The 18,025-nt window shown below is 36.4% G+C and overlaps 1 protein-coding gene across 4 annotated transcripts; it reads left to right on the top strand.

Annotated features, from left to right (window-relative positions):
• The first annotated feature begins 615 nt into the window (after window positions 1-615).
• LOC121854405 (molybdate-anion transporter-like) lies at window positions 616-17,820 on the top strand. Of its 4 annotated transcripts, XM_042349072.1 has the most exons (4): window positions 616-883; window positions 3,083-3,148; window positions 4,015-4,081; window positions 12,960-17,820. In XM_042349072.1, the coding sequence occupies exons 3-4, from the start codon at window positions 4,031-4,033 to the stop codon at window positions 14,349-14,351; spliced, it is 1,443 nt and encodes a 480-aa protein (XP_042205006.1). In that variant the 5' UTR covers window positions 616-883; window positions 3,083-3,148; window positions 4,015-4,030; the 3' UTR covers window positions 14,352-17,820. The 4 variants fall into 4 exon arrangements, with proteins under 4 accessions (XP_042205006.1, XP_042205007.1, XP_042205008.1 ...); XM_042349073.1 differs by lacking the exon at window positions 3,083-3,148; XM_042349074.1 differs by lacking the exon at window positions 4,015-4,081.
• The last annotated feature ends 205 nt before the right edge of the window (window positions 17,821-18,025 follow it).

Raw genomic sequence — 18,025 nt, 5'->3', positions numbered from 1 at the left:
TTTGGTAACAAAATATTTTGGCAACACTGGTGTCAAATGCAAATTACATCTTCGTTAAATACAGTGACAAATTTGAGGTGCATGCTGATAATACTTTTCTTCGTTAGTAAAGAACGAGAAAATTAGTTATGTTTTGAATATATTGTTTCTCGTAATTAACATCATGAGCCTTAGATTCCTGGTTTATCTTTATGCTTATCATCTGTCAAAGTCTTTCCGCCTCATGCATCTTACCTCAGCCCCTTTATTTATTATAGACTTAGTAACACAAGATAATAAAAGGTTTTAATCATTTCAATTATCTCCCTTTAAAGCGCTGTAATTGTCTTTAACAGAATCTGAATCGAAATATGTTTTCTTCTAGAGTTTATTGTTCACAAATGTGTTTCAAATATTTTCAGACGGAATCAAAGAATAATGAACAAATAAAATATCCCTCACAACCAAAGACATTCATGCTTTTTTCTTTTTCTCACAATTTTATTTTTTTAGTATAATCAAAATACAATTACTAATTCGCCTTAATATATCATATAACACTTGGTAGGTGAAAAATCTAAAATAGTGAACGAACTGTAAAGCTTAAACACAATGTAAGGAAAAGGGGGAGGGAAGGGGTAGAGGGAAGGGGTAGAGTACACAACACCAGCAGCTGTGTTGATGTGGCAAGTGGTAACCCCAACCCCAGGCTGACCCTTTGATTAGGAGGAGAATATATATACATCAGCAGTCGTTAACCTATGATTTTGCTGTTATCTGCTGCACTTCCTTTTGTCAGGTGGTTCATAGTTTGCTGTCTTGTTGGGATGTCACTGCTATAGTCAAGCTGATATATATCTGCAGTAGCTGTAACTGACTGACCCCTAATACTTAATTTGAGTTGGTAAGTTAAAGTGGCTGTGTCTTTAAACATAAATACTAAATGTCTATACTTTGTTGATTGATTTATGTTGATGTATTACTCGCGGTTAGTGTGATTTACTTGTCACTTTAATATTCATTATTGAAGGAACCTATATTTAGTAAAGCTTAAGAAGGTAACTTACCATAAATTTAAGCTTGGAGGAATTAAGTTGCAATTATTGGTGCATGCTATAGTTGTTAACAGTTCATATGGAAAGTTCATTGGGTATTAACGGTCCGACTAATTACCCAAATGTAGCAAAATGTAACTGCAATGAAGTCAAATAATGGTCCTACATGAATAAATCGGACTGCTAATCACTTCTCGACTAGTATTTGGTGTCACAAAGTCACAAAAAATTGGAAAACTTACTTTAATCTGAGTTGTGTTGTGTTAGGTTAGGTTAGGTTAGGTTAGGTTAGGTTAGATTAGATTAGATTAGATTAGATTAGATTAGATTAGATTAGGTTAGGTTAGGTTAGGTTAGGTTAGGTTAGGTTAGGTTAGGTTAGGTACATGCACTTGATCTATTAACGGAGATTAAATTAAGTTTACCAATTTTTTGTGACTTCGTGACACCAAATACTAGTCGAGGTTAGGTTAGGTTCGGTACATGCACTCGATCTATTAACTCAAATTAAATTACGTTTTCCAATTTTTTTTTACTTTGTGACACCAAATACTAGTCGAGAAGTGATTGGTAACCCGATTTATTCATGTAGGACCATTATTTGACTTCATTGCGGCTACATTTGGGTAATTAGTCGGACCCGGTATTAATTTAGGTATTATCATATTTGTCATGCAGCGATTTTTATTTTTTTTTTAAGTTTAGGTTTGGTTGAAATTATGGTTTTCTGATGTTTTTTTTGTGTGTGTGTGTGTGTTTTGAACAATTTCCAAATAGGTGTGTGTTAAAGTTGAGGCTGAAACCACAAATGAAAATATTTGTAAGCTTAGACTGTATGAACCACCTGAAGATTAGTCCCCTAAGTGCTCACCTGTAGAGTTGCCCCCAAGCTTAACCAGACTAAAGTTTATCCACCATGAAATGATCTGAGGGCTAGTCTTCAGGTGATCCATAAAGGCTAAAATAACAAATGGTCTCATTCATGGTCCTAGTTGTGACTACATCACTGACTTGTTTTACTAGCTCTCCCTAACTACCAATTGTGAGATATATTACTATAGAAGATAAATCCTTTCTTACTTAATCAAAAGGTCAAAATGGCACGAATAATTTCTTTTTGCATAACATAATTTTTATAACTCCCACTTACTGGTAGACACCAACGCTACTACTCCTACTGTCATAATGGGTGGAAGGTTCCTTTCATAGACTGGATTTAGGTAATAGTGGGGCAGATGTTTAGCACCAGATGGCACTTGTGGAATTCATTTAGAAGCTGTTTTCCACAGTTGTTTTTTGGATGAAATTAACTACAGTAATAAAATTGATACGACATATTTTAGTTTAATTGTTTTTTTTTTTTTTTTTTTTTTCTCTAAATGCGTTCATAAATCACCGGTAGTGGGCAGGGCATGAAGGATGAGGGAAATTGTGGGCTAAAACGTGGCAAAAAACTGATCTATGACACTAAAATCATGTCTCTATGTGCTTTGTATGCGAAGAAATTATACTTCACAATTAATTACCGTAAATATTCCGCTGAACTAAGATTCTTAAAGTTAATCCTCACAAGTTGGTTTTTTGGACTTTTATTGGTAATACGGTACATTGTAAAGGACAAGGATCCAGGTTAACTCGCTACCTAAAGGATAATATATATAAGAGAAAACTTGCTTCTTACCTCAAGTATAAAGTACATCAAGAGGAGGACCAGCACTTCATAGTTTGTTTTTTCACTATTTCTTGGGGTAAATAAAGATGGTCTCTGCCATCTGCATGAGGACAATACCATGTTTGTTTGTTGCACAAAGATAATTACATGACCAGGTACAGTATATGATGCAAGTTCTAGGATACATGCACAGTATATTATTTTAGGTTAGGTTAACCATGTTGGGTATATTCGGGATGGTTAGGTAGATTTGTATAGCAAGGTCACTGACTGAACAACGTTCAGATTCTTAGCATTCATTCAATTAGTCACTGTGAAGCATTTGTCTACAATGGTGTTCTTGTCAAGTGGGTGGATGACAGTTTCTTATTTACAGAAAATTGGGAAAAACAAAATACAAAAGTGCAGTTCATCCACCGATTTAACTTATTGCTGTATTGAGGTAAGTACTGTAGTAAGTTTTCTTCAGCAGATATATTTTGTTCGTTATGGTACTGTGTACACAAGAGTTCGTTAACCCAGACCCTTGTCTTTTACTATTACCTGAACAGTACTGTGTATATACTGTACGTCTTTTACTATAGATTACAGTGTGTTTATATTATGATCATGTAAATTTCAGCTATATACTGTACACTGAACATCTTGTATTTCACGAGGGTTAACTGTATGTATTGTTTTGAGATTACATATAACAGTATCGTACAGTACATGTGTTTAAATGCACATAAGCGAGAGAAAGAGTACACCATACATCCCATCTGTGTCATTAATGTGTGTGTATGGGTATGTTTTTGTTTGTGTTCTGGTTTTACATGAAAAGTTTTTGTGTTGTTAATTAGTAATCACTTAATACTACATTCTATTATACCTGATAATTGCTTGAAATATTAGTTATCATATTATGATCTAAAAATATCTCGGATAATAATTTACAAAAACTGGAATAATATAAAGTGTACTGTACATATTTTTGTATGCATTAAACATTCACTGATTTTATACAAACAAATAGCTGCCTTTTAATCCTCAGGACATGACTAACTTGTTAAAAAACTGCTTATTTCTATATGTGTACATTTTTTTGTCTTTTGCTCCTTTGCCCTTAAAACTGCATTGATATTTACCAAAATACTATACCTGTACACGAATCAGTTTTGCCTTCAACCTCCCTTGGCTCAGCTTTTCATACTCCATACTCAACCCCAGCTCCCCCCTCACACACACACACTTGTCCACACACACACACACCTGTGGCTCATGTACTTGAACCGGCCACATCCTGACTCTCCCTCACTCTCTCTGCAGCCACCACAGAGGTAACATGTCAGGCCTGGATGGGAAAAGCGTACCTGACACCGTAAGCGAGTCAGCGGTAAGGTGGAATTGTACCGGTGTGGGTGCTGGGTGCTTTGATTTGTTTAATTATAATTTTGCATGTAGACTGCATTAGCTTCATTCATTTTTCTTGTGATTACTTTTTTAAATTTTCATTGTTTTGCTGGAAAGATTATAAACAAATATTGGCAGACTGATTTATTAGCATTTAATTTACAAAAACTTGCAATTAATTATTTTTTCCCGTATTTTGATTTACGAGTGAAAATCCCAAAATCATGAAAAATATGTTCACTTGTAATAAGGAAACTACCTTGTAGGCTAATTTTTTTTTTTTTTTTTTTTTATACACTTTGCACTTTACATTTCCTTTTAGACCTGTTAGACTCATTTCTGTCACATCTAGATATATGTAAAAGGAGTCGCTGTACTGTATTAATGTGGTGATAAAATTATAATAGATGTTGGCTTAGCATTTATATTGTTTAGTTTGTTTCAAATTTCATTCATCTCCTCTTTAAGTACAGATACAAATTATTACAGTACTGCATGTATTTCAATTATGTTTATTATTGTGTTCACTAACAATATTTGTTAAAAACACATTTGTAGCATTATTTAAAGATATTTTGGAAGAATTATTTATTTAGTTAGTTTTTCATAGGAACATATCTCGGCTTTAATAATGAAGGTTTATGGGAACTACGCATCCATTTACAAGAGGTTATTCAGGAACATAACCCTCTTGCAAATCAGAGTCTGCTTATATGATGCAATTTGAAAAGTGAGGGGAAAAGGAGGGAGTACTTTGATATCAGATTTGTCTGGAATACAGTACTATATATACAGTAATGTATACCTGTACAGTCTCTCCTCGACTTACAACGGGGTTCCGTCCCGACGACCAGGTCATAAGTCGAATTGGTCATAAGTCGAAAAGGCGAAAAAAAATACAGTACATAGAAATTCTAAAATGGGTGTTTTTTTTCTTCTCAGCACCACGAGAACTCTCACTCTTAGGCTTGCCAGCCATTTTAAAGGGAATTACAAAAAAAAAAAATTTCAGTACACAGAGCGATCACTAACGTATGAACTCGAAAATACATAAAGTGAAAAATATTTTATGCGGCCATGGCCGTCGTATGTCTGGGTTGTTGTAAGTCGAATATGTCATAAGTCGAGGAGAGACTATACTGTGATATCTCCGTTAGCTGGAATAATTAGTACAGAGGTCTTCTGAGAGGAAGAGATTTCCGAGTAATGAGATGACTTTCTCATCCCTAGAAAAAAACGCATATCCCCGGAGCGGCGCCAGAATTTTTCCTGGTACTGTACTGGGAAAAAATTCTGAGAGTCCAAACTACGCATCTCGTCAAGCACAGACAAACACTATCCCATTGCATTTAGGCTGCAGACACAAGCGAAAATACTTACAGCAAGCAAAAAAGCATACAGTATGAACTTTTATTCACATCTGTTCTAATTTTGTCAGTGAGATGAATTTGGTACAATAATGATTCTGAATGAATTATCGACAAGACTCTTTCAATAAACGATCCTTAAACATACTACAGCTGCTCGTCGACTTAAGACGGGGTTAGGGACCCAAATCCAAGTCATAAGTTGAATTGGTCGTAAGTCGAAAATTCAAAAAATAATACATAGAAAATCGAAAATGAAATACAGTACAGTATAAGTAATCAATAATGAAGAATGAATACAGTGTGACTGTGCACTTACCTTTAATGTAGTCAGCTGAATGCACACGGGGCCCCATAATTTTTTAATTATACATGGAGACTACATTAACTGGATGAAGCAGAGGAGGAGACAGGGCTGGGTGGGTCATCAATGTCCCTTTCTTCAGACAGGTTAGCATACAGGGGAAACTTGCTTGTTGAAGGTATTGGATCATCTTTAGGGAGTGAAGAGGCAGCACTGGTGGGGCGTGAGGAGACAGCAATGTGGGACTTCTTAAAATATATATCCAATTTAGACTGCACAGTTTGCCTTTTCTTTTCATTGTAAATCTCCCTGTAGCAAGCAAGTGCATCTTGGATCATTCTGTCAACTTTTGCAAAACGCTCAACATTTTGATCCATTCCGTCAAACATTTGCATCCCCTTATTAATTGTAGCAAATGCCTCTACCATTTATTTCACTGAAAAATTCTTGGGGGGTGCAGGTTCTTCTTCAACATTTTTACTCTCTTCTTCCTCTGCAATTTTCTGTGCATCCAGTTCAATAAGATCCTCATTACTTAGCTCTTCTGCTATACTTTCACCCAACTGCTCAACATCTTCATTATCAATTTCTAAATCCAGCTGTCTACCCAACTCCACTATCTTGTTACTAATCGCAGAAATTACTTTATCTTCATTAGATCCTCTGAAACTGTTCACATATCTTTTCAGGACTTTCTTCCATATTCCATTCATGCACTGACCTGTAACCTCATCCCATGCTGCAGTTATGTTCTTTATACATTTCAAAATGTTATAGTCCTTCCAAAACTCTCTGAGCGTTTTCTCACCTTCAGTAGCAGCAACAGCCTGAGCGAAGGTCGTACCTAAATAATTCGCTTTAAAAGCAGCAATAGCACCTTGATCCATGGGTTAGATGATAGAGGTAGTGTTAGGTGGAATGTAGACTACCTTAACATCAGAGTGCAGGTCGTCCAGGTGTGGTGGGTGTCCCGGAGCATTCTCCAAAATTAACAAAATCTTAAATGCAATCCCTTGTTGCAGACAATACTCCTTGGCTCGTGGAATGAAACAAGTCGGGAACCAATCCTCAAACAGTACTAGGGTCATCCATGCGATAAAACAATGGCAGTGTGTGCTTGCTGACATGTTTAAAAGCCCCTGGGTTCTCTGAATGATATATCATGAAGGGCTTTATCTTGAAACCAGCTACATTCACCCCAACAGAAGTGTGATTCGGTCCTTGAATGCCTTGAATTCCGGCAATGTTTTCGCCTCTTTGTGGATGTATGTCCGTTCTGGCATGCGCTTCCATAATAAGCCAGTTTCATCCACATTAAATATTTGCTCAGGCAAATAATTTCCCTCCACGATGACACGATCTAGCTCCTCCTTAAAAGCTTCGGGAGCACCCACATCAGCACTTGCTGCCTCTCCAGTCACCTTTACACTTAGCAAACTGTAGCGGTTCTTAAAACTTTGGAACCACCCATTACTTGCTGTGAAGTTTTGGTCACACTCATCTCCTGCCTGCTCCTTCAGGCTTTCGAAAAGGCTTCTTACCTTAGCCTGTCGGGTTAGAAGGCTAAAGGGTACACGCTTTTGTATCTGATCTTCCATCCATATCACAAGTAATTTTTCCATCTCATGAATAGGACCTTGTCTTTTTTTTTTATTGTTCCCTTTATAGGTGCTGATCCTTTCACTACCTCATGAATATGTGCCTTGTCCTTCAAAATTGTCGATATGGTTGCGTGCGAGAAGCCTAGGTCGCGTGAAATGGTTGCTACCGTTTTTTCCATTTTCATATTGCATCATCATCTTCATTTTCGTCTCAAAAGTAATTGACTGTCTCCTTTTCTTCTGAGCACCACCAGCACTCTCGCTTCTATGCTTGCCAGTCATTCTAAAGTGAATTAGAAACGAAAATATTGTCAGTACACAGCGCGATCACTATCTACAACAGCGACAGCCAAACGCCAACTAAGCGCTCTACGGCGTGGGTACTTTAGCCACGAGACGACCCAGCCCACGCGACGCTCTCGTACGGGACGGAAACGTTTCGGTCAAGAGAATACGCGCGTCATTTGAAAAATTTCTGGTACCGACTGCGGCGATCGTATGTGCGGGTGGTTGTAGGTCGAGTATGTCGTAAGTCGAGGAGTAGCTGTATTTTAATGCTATAAAATAATGGGGACTCAATTGTTTTATGAAAAAAATATACAGGTATATATTTTATACCTGAATCTATCAAATTGGTTCTAGTTTTTTTTTTTTACTAAAATAATCCTGAATTGTTCATCTAAAATTTTTGTATGTGATGCGAGCATGCGAGGCTTGAATGGAGCCAAGTGTCACAGCCAAGACTGGAAAGTTTTCCCAAGAGTCTAACATGGGCATCTCACATAGACAAACACAAAAGCTGTACTGTATTTATTTTCACAGACACCACTGTGTACATGTACAATATATTGTATATACAGTACTGTACTTGCCAGCAGATGCTATCATCTTGAGCCTACAGTAGGCATATACTGTCCACTCTGCTGAATGTACATCACTCTTTATATCTTAACACTTGTGATGAAGGTGGGGTAGGGGATTTGTGCATCTCATGTTTCTGAACAGACCTGATGCAATGTCACATCACCCATTGGATATGAGCTCTTCTGTCATTTGTGGTGGAGTTGGGGTGGGGGATTAGTGGGTCTCGTGACCTGAAGAAGTCTTGAATAAAGACGAAAGATAAGATACTCCAGTGTTTCCCACTTGCTGAATGTACAGTACAGGTATATGTAACTGTAATCACTTTTTATGTCTTGACACTGCATTAATGCTGTATCCTTGGCTGATTGTGTCCTAGTACAGTAATGTACAGTACTGCACAACACAAATTGTATGCAAAAACAGCAGCTGACGAGGGACCAGCCTTGCACATTGGCAGCATAATATAGACTAAGCAATCCAAGCAGCTAGTCTACCCACATGCCTGGCACATGGTGACATATTGGTGCATGATGCTCGCTCTTGGAACTCCTGGAAAAATTTCTTCCCATGCCTAGAATGGAGTGGTTTTGAGAGATTTTAAAATTTTTCCGGAAAATGCTCCTGATTTTCATCCCCGGAAACTTGTTCACAGACCTAGAATGGAGAGAGATTTCCATTTTGGGTATTGGAGAGTTCTGGGGACTGAGTATTCTAGCTGATGGAGAGTTTATGTACTGTATACATTGGAGAAGATATTATAAGTAATCAAATGAAAAACAAAATTCAAGTAAACTTAAATTTGAAATGAAAGCTCACTATTCTTTCTTGTCCTAGCTCGTCATTACAATCAACAACAACATTTTATGGTAGTTTTCTTTGCTTTTGTGGATTAATCAATACAGTACAGTAGTATTACTTAGTGGCAGTTCTTCATGCTGCACAGTCTATGCAGCCTCTTTCAAGCTTTTAACTCCACTGTTAATTTCTTATAACCCCTCTCCATGACATTCTTGGCCTACCCCTAGGCTCTCCTCCTCTCCACATTTAAACCCGTGCACCTCTTGACCCAGTCGACCTATCTCCTCTCCTGATTTGTTTACTACAATGCATTTTAGGGGAAACTCGGGGTTGAATCGGCCATCTTTGTTTTTATCTAACACCATAGGGTGGTAGACCTATGGAGTACTGTAATGTACCAGCTGAAGCTGTAGAATCGAGAACAGAACTGGGCTTCAAAATAGCACTTAATAAGACTATTAAGAACAATGGAGGGATGCTACAGAGGCCATTGGCCTCTTTACCTTGGCATGACTACCTCTAGTTTGGGCGGCCATTAGGTAAATACGGTAACTGTAGAATTTACAAGGGCTCTGTTATATATGGTAGTTACCTTTATTTGCTGTTAAAATTCTAAAAGTTAACTGTTGTGTACCGAATTCTGTTTCAATAGTAAGGAAAACGTCTTTATGTTTCTGCCAGCTACCAGTTGATATTAAGAAAAGAAAACTGAAAATATTTGATTAGAAATTTATTTCTACTGACTAAAACTAAGTGAACCAGCATTTGCATATTTCATGTAGGCAGAAGATGTATTTAAGCAGTGATCCAACGATATCTCAGTGTTCAGTTGAATCACATATCTCTAAGGCACCTAAGCAAAAAGGAACCCAGAAACCATTACAGTTCCTCCCCGACTTACGACGAGGTTAGGGACCCAAATCCAGGTCGTAAGTCGAAAATGCTTAAATAATACATAGAAAATCTAAAATGGGTGTCCCTTTTTCTTCTCAGCACCACAAAAATCTCACTTTTAAGCTTGCCAGCCATTTTAAAGTGAATTACAAACGAAAAAATTTTCTGTGTACTGACGTTGGGACTCGAAAATACGTAATTTGACAAAAAAATTTGGTACGACTGAGGCAGGTCGTAAGTGCGGTTGGTTGTAAGTCGAGTAGGTCGTAAGTCGGGGAGGAGCTGTACTTCTCAACGTTCCCAAACATTTGCTTGTCATATCACAGACTTGTTTTACCAGCAAAAGGAAAGTACAATAATGTTTCAGGTATGTACAGTTTGACGAACTGTGTTTTAGTTTTCTGTGCTGATTTAAGAAGTGCAGAAACCTCTCTACATATAAACCATCATCTTGCTTTGTCAGTTCTTTAAATTTTCCCTCTAGCATCACTTTCTCACAAAATAATATGCACTTTTACCATATTAATTGAAAACAACCCTGGACTTTCACCAGAATGCATTGCAAAAAACAAATGATGACAGTGTTATGCTTAGGCCCTGTTAGTCTCTCCATTCACTCCACAGGCCCTAACCATCTCAGCTAACCTCTATGCAAAACTTCACCAATACTGTACCTGTACAGGTACAGTACCATACTGTACTCTGAATACCCAGCCACCTCTTAGCTCTGAAGAAGGTTTCCTTAGATATCGGCATAGACAGCAACATAAGTAAATTTGCTGATGACACTAAAATAGGACATGTAATTAAATCTGACGAGGACTCCGCAAAACTAAAGGAAAATCTAAACAAATTTTTCGAATGGTCTTAAAAATGGCAGATGAAATTCAATGTGGACAAATGTAAAGTACTCAGTATAGGAGATGTAAACAGGGAAACCAGATACCAGATGAACAACGATGTTATTGAGAAATCCGACTGTGAGAGAGATTTAGGAGTAATGATGAGTAGGAATCTCAAGCCAAGTAAACAATGTGTATTTGCTCGAAACAAGGCTAATAAAGTACTTGGGTTCATACAAAGAAGTGTTAGTTACAAGACTAGCGAGGTCATCTTAAAACTATATCTTGCGCTTGTGAAACCTCACTTGGATTACGCAGTTCAATTCGGGTCACCGTATTACAGAATGGATATAGAATCCTTGGAAAGAATTCAGAGGAGAATGACAAGACTAATCCCGGGCATTAGGAACCTTGAGTACAGAGACAGGTTAAAGCATCTTAATTTGCACTCCCTTGAGAGATGTAGAGTGAGGGGCAACATGATCGAGGTGTATAAATGGAAGTCAGGGCTAAACAAAGGGGACATTACAAAGGTACTCAAACTATCCAACCAGGAGCGAATTCATAACAATGGTTTTAAACTAAACAAATTTAGATTTAGGCGCGAAATAGGTAAACATTGGTTTGGAAATAGAGTAGTGGGCGACTGGAACAAGTTACCAAATATCATCATTAACTCGAACATGCTGAATAGCTTCAAACATAGGTTGGATGGGTATATGAGCAATAGGGGTAGGGTGTAAATGGGACTGCCCAGTATGGGCCAATAGGCCGCTGCAGTTTCCTCCATTCTTATGTTCTTATGTTATCTTTCAGTGTCATAGTGCACATCCACCTCATCTCACCACTCATATTTCACTTTCATGCAACATCACACTTGTTACACCAGTTGTGTACTGTATATCTTTCCTTTCACATGAAGGGAAGGTCATTTTGCCATCAATAACTTCTAAACTTCCGCAAGCTACTTCTAACTCTTGTAATTGGGCGAGCTTCAACACCACTTCCAGCACTGATCATGTCACCAGGTACCAGAACTCACCAACACAGTTCAGGGATATACCCTGTACTGTATCCCAATGTTGAATTTTCCAGTCTTGCAAAGGCCACATGCTGATCTTGTGTAAACAGAACACTTAAAAATCAGCAAATCCTGCAGTCTGTCAGTACTACCACTGCATACAACTCCCAGGGCAGTCTAGTACTAAAGTACCATGATAGTGCCTCCAGTACCATGATAAATGGAAAGGGCTAAAGACAGACCTTTGAAGAATCCCTCCTACTTCAAATTCCTCACCTTCCTCACAAGTTACTCTCACAGCAATTTTTGAGCTCCTAAATACTGTAATGCCATAACCACTCGAACAAGACACTCCTCGGCCCCTACTTTCTCATCACCCACAGGGTAGTGTGTCAAATGCCTTCTTTAAGACTACAAAGACAAAGTACAGCTTTTTCTCCTTCCCTAGATATTTCTCTGGCAGTTACTTGGTCATAAATATTGTTTCTGTAGTCCCCTGCCTGGCATGAACCCAAACTGTATTTTGTTACTGTACACACATTCCCTTATCGATTTCTCAATCATTCTTTCCACAACTTTCATAACTTCATCTAACAGTTTCAGGTCACTGTAGTTCCCACATTCAAGTGCATCACCTTCACCCTTGTAATTACTATATTGTATTGTGTTCAGAATCCTTTATCAAAGACATATTGTGTATTACATGGGTATTAGTACTTCAGTAAATACTGTACAGTATATATGCCATTAGTGATTTCCTTGTGGTGACTGTTCTCTGAACATTATTATGTACAGTACAGTACAGTATTGTAATTATTTTACTGCTGATATACAGAACTGTATACAGTAGTAAATTATTTATTGTATTTGGGTCTTACACATGGAATTTCAGGATCAATTCTTTATTTTCTGTAAATGAAAATTAATCGAATTCTTTAATTGAAGCTCAAATAGATTTGATAGGTGGGAGAGAAACATAGGGAAGAAATAAGTTTCTTTATTTCTTTAATATTTCAGGCTAACCCTTCCACCCATTAAATCCACTTCTCATCATGGATCGATCACAAAGCTCAAATGTTTAAATCTTAATTACAGTACAGTATTTACTTTTCCTGTAAATGTATAGATGTTTGTATATCTTACACAACTTAAAGAAGGTATCTTTTGCAGATTGAAAACTGGATCACTTCACCCCTGGTGGGCCACATCAGCATAATGGATTCTGTTATCTATGGCTCCTTCACAGCCCTTGCCCTTGTGGCATTGGTCTTTCATTTCTTTGCCATGAAAACGAAAAGTCAAATTTCATCTGCTAATAATCCACATTTTAAGAGGTTTCAGTATTCTTTTTTCTTGGTATACTTTATGGCATTATTTTCTGACTGGCTGCAGGGACCATATGTATATAAGTTGTATGAACACTATGGATATGCCAGTAATCAAATAGCCCTCCTTTATGTGGTTGGCTTTGCTAGTAGTGTTATATTTGGAACCACCACTGGACCCTTAGCTGATAGATTTGGAAGAAAGAAGATGGCTCTCACATTTTGTATTTTATATTCTTTTTGTTGTCTTACCAAGCTCAGTTCAAAATTCATCTGGCTTTTTCTTGGTCGCGTCTTTGGTGGAATTTCAACATCAATGCTGTTTTCTACTTTTGAATCCTGGTATGTATATGAACATACAGAAACTCATGATTTCCCAAATGAGTGGCTCTCGGTAACATTTTCTAAAGCAACTTTCTGGAATGGTGTACTTGCCATCAATGCTGGGGTATTCTCTAACATTTCTGCTGAAACACTAGGGTATGGGCCAGTTGCCCCCTTTATGTTAGCAATTCCATTCTTAATTGTAGCTGGTTTCGTTATATTAAAAACTTGGAGAGAGAATTATGGTAATCAGACGCTTGACCTTCGCAGGTCATGCATGGATGGTCTTCGGTCAATTTTGTTTAAAGAAACAATTCTTTACCTTGGAGTTGTTCAATCTTTATTTGAAGCCAACATGTACATCTTTGTATTTCAGTGGACTCCAATTTTAGGACCTGGTCATCCTCCTCTAGGCATGGTTTTTGCCAGCTTTATGGTTTGCATAATGATCGGCTCCTCTCTTTATGCCTTACTTCTGTCCAAGAAATTCCAAGCTGAACAGCTATTAATGATGGCTGTTTGTTTAGCGATCTTTGCTATGTCTATATGCATATATTCAACCGGTGCAGACCATCTTTACTTGTCTTTCTTAGCCTTCCTTATTTTAGAAGTGGCTGTAGGAATGTATTTCCCTGCCATTGGCTATTTAAGGTCTCAAGTTATTCCTGAAGATTTAAGAGCTGGCATCATGAACTGGTTCAGAGTTCCAACAAATATTATAACTTGTGCTGGTCTGTTGCTGGTGCACAATAACACCATCATTAGCTCTACTCAGGCCATGTTTGCAATATGCACAGGATTGTTATGTATTGCACTGGTATGCAACTTCAAGTTCATTACACTCTTCAGCACATCCAAAGGTCTGCTGCATCAGGGTGAAGACAAGGTACCACTAACAAAAAATGAATCTTAATTAGTATTAATATGGCATAAACGAAAAAAGGAAGAAAATATCACTTGGTTGTTAACACTTCATAAATTTAATTCATAAAATCTAGACATTTTCATTTGTGATTGTAGTACAGTACTGTACACATTGTATGTTAAACTACTTAATTAATTTTTTTTATTTGAGATGCCTAACTTGTAAGAATGTATCACATCAATGAAATGCATCTTTTCTTTTAATTATGTTATTTTTAAGTTACTTGCACAAAGAAACTAAAAGATAAAACTGCTTTTCAAAATAACTTCAATTCATTGTATCATAACCTTCCATCAAATACCGATTTGTATCAATCAAGATGTTCACAATGGAGCAAGATGGATATTGAATTTAAAACTATTTGTCTGAAACAAGAAGTGGTACCCAAAGTCCAGTTCTGTTTTAGAGAGTTACTGTGTAGGTATAGATAAATGGGGAACCCCAGGTCCATGAATCAAACCTGTTATCTGCACCCACAAAAAGAGACATACAGGTGATGATGATGAATGAAATGATGATTTTAGGGGAAGTACAGTAGTACTAGGATTTGGGAAAGATATGCTAATGCAAGTACTCGTAATATTCAGTAAATTATACCCAACATATTTATTACAACCAGACATCGCTAAAATTAATTTTCATTTAGGATTTGCATTGGTGTGTAGCCTTATACAATATTGGATGATTTTTTCTCCTTACTAGTGTATGATAGTATTACAGTACAGGTATATGATGATGAGTGTGGTGGGATGATGGAAAGTTGTGGGGAAGTAGAATGAAAAGGGTAGGATGGAGAATGGATAGAAGTTTTATATTGTCCTATTTTCATGTAAAGTACTTTCTGCAGATTACTTTTTTTTTCTTTCTTTTTTTTTTAGTTCCCTTCTATACTGGAAGTGTTCAAGGTTCACCCAGCTATAAATGGGTACTGTACTTAACTTCACAGTTGAGGTAGTAAAGGCAGTCAAGTGTAGTACTGCACAGGCCATGTTGCCTCCTTGTCTTCTGAAAAATGATTGCTTGTAAGTGTACCATATGACACTGCCCCTAATGGGCCATCATGCTGGTGGGACCCACTTTCACTGTACTTCCAGAGATATTGTCAAATCATCTTCCTTAATTTTACTGACCCCATATCTGATAATTGACTATAACCTTAGCAGGTAAAATACCACAATTTTGCATATTTGGGGTAAATACCAGATGGGTTTTTCTTTTACTGTTTTAGGGCTGTTCATATAAAAAATGGCCCAAACTCCAGAGTCACCTTTTGGTGTCCCTTCTTGGGTTGGGTCACATTTTTGTCATATCTTGAATACCATTTAGAACTTACTTGGAAAATTAACTGATAAATGCATTTATTTTATTTTATTTGTTTTAAAGAAAATGGTATATTAGTGTTTTCCCTTCTTGTAAACATTTTTGCTCTGTGATGTATGATTACTGAAATGAAGAGCTTAGTCCCCCATTTAATTTACTGTCATCCATACTTACAAACTGTAATCGATGTACAGTATTCTGCAATGGTGTTCCATTTCCACAACTGGGTGCCAAGAAAACCACCTAGTTTATCTCTGTTCCTTCACTCAACTTAGCATCATCTTTAGCAAGGTGTCCATTCCAAAAAATACATAATGCCATTTTTTCAGCATTGATGAATAATACTGCTTCCTGATTATGAACCTTTCACATCTAGTGCCTTCTTTACCTAATCCTTCCATTTCCTTTTTGGTTTTCCCTTCTTTCTCCTATCAGCCACTTTTGAATTACTGTACAGTACTGTATACAGGTACAGGACTCATTTTATCTAGGTGTTCATATCTTATTCTCACTGTGTCCATGGTACCCTAGTCAATTCCTTCTGACACTCTTTTTAATTTCTCATCTTCTTTTAGCCTTGCTCTTTATTCTTTGCATCCTGTTAGCCCCACATACTTCTTTCGAGCACATACTCATATTATTGTTTTCAACTTGCTTTTTCCTTTTACATCCAAGTTTAAACTTACCACCTTTACTGTACATTTATGTCAACTCAACTGTTCCCCAATATATACCCTTCTCTGCCTTCTTTGACACTGTTGTACAGTAGGTGTAAATCTCTTTGCACATACTGTACTACTCTTTCTTATATTTGCTGTGAATTGGTTCATAACTCATTGTTCCATTGTCTATCATATCAATTCCCAGATACTTTACCTAAAACACCTCATTTCATTAATTCGAATCAATATAAATTTTCCTGTTTCCTTCCCTTTTTTACTTTCATCACCTTTTTCATATTCACTTGTCACTTTCTTTTATATCACACACTCCATGAAACTCATTTACTGACATTTGGAACACTTTTTTTTTTTTTATTCAACAAACCAGTGTCATTTCTAAACATCGGATTTCCCCTCCATCATCTTTTTGAGTCAAACATGCACCCCTACTATCATTCTTGCCCTTTTTCTCATAATTCATGCGTGTTATAGTAAGTACAGTAAACATAGTAACATTACACATCATTGAAGCAGATTCACTTTTACTAGATATTATTAATAAGAAATTTTGTATAGTATTTAATTTATATGAAGTATAGTACGTACCTTCTTAATGACAATTCAGCATTGAGTATATAATATGCAGTTGTCAGTTACTGGAGGTTGAATTTTTGGGGTTGATGAATGCATTTGTGATAATTTGATGTGAAATCTTTTTGTAATTATGGTTTGCTTGGTTAATGACAGTATTTTACTGTATTTAAATAAGGTTAACTAAAGTATGACTCAATGGAGTGTACAGTAGTTATAAGCAGATCACTTTTATAATATTCATTGCTGTATTAAAGCAGATTAATTGTAATTTTGCATATTCTTTGATTTTTGTATTGAACCTTTGGTAGATTTTTATATTTTTTGTTATGGATTCATTTGCTTTGACTGTGTTGTAATAAATATGATTGTTGTACGAGTATAAGAATACAGGTACAATATATGAAAAAAATATATTCCATTTACTGTACTGTATACACATTTTATGTAGTTATATAATGTATAATCATGCTTTTTGTTAAAGGGAAATGATGCCTGAGCAAATATTTACAATTTAATTTTTTTTTGTGGTTGTACTGTACTGTATTTGCAAATTGTTATTTATTCAACCTTTTTATGGTAGTTCACTCCATAATCTCTCCAAAGGAGAAAAGTCATAGTGCCTCCATTGGTTGGCATAGCACTAATTCAAGCTCTGGCTCTTTGTTGAGAAGTCTTATCCTGTAACAACATTGATTATTCTCAAAACAATTATTGCTCATTTTGCTGATGGGAAATTAACAGTTTTTATTTTTTTTTTTTTTAAGGATTGGTTTCATTAACTTACTTTTGTTTGTATTTAAGGCAAGATTTTGATTTATCAAGCAATTTAAAAGCTTTACATATTTGTGTTGTATATATACAGTAAATTATTTATACAGTTACATATTTATGAATATACCTAATAAGTATCTTTTAGGATTCAGATAACATGTGTAATGTATGTTTAACTGTGGTACTTTTGTTAAGACTTAATAATCATTTTTTTCAGTGACTCGTGTATTATGCTCACCATATCAATGAGACGAGACACAGGAGATTCACAAAAAAATACTGGTTTAGATGAATTTACAAATGACTTCCTTCTTC

The sequence above is a fragment of the Homarus americanus genome, unplaced genomic scaffold (assembly GCF_018991925.1).
Source record: "Homarus americanus isolate GMGI-L3 unplaced genomic scaffold, GMGI_Hamer_2.0 scaffold54443, whole genome shotgun sequence".
NCBI classification, from domain to species: Eukaryota; Metazoa; Arthropoda; class Malacostraca; order Decapoda; family Nephropidae; genus Homarus; species Homarus americanus.
Note: the sequence above shows the minus strand (reverse complement) of the source record. Positions and strands in the feature narration are given on the sequence as shown.

Bases quoted from the DNA above. Each gene is read 5' to 3' on its own strand.
- LOC121854405 (XM_042349073.1), top strand. From the start codon at position 4,031: ATGTCAGGCCTGGATGGGAAAAGCGTACCTGACACCGTAAGCGAGTCA. The intron at 4,082-12,959 runs GTAAGGTGGAAT...TATCTTTTGCAG, and splicing joins ACACCGTAAGCGAGTCAGCG to ATTGAAAACTGGATCACTTC.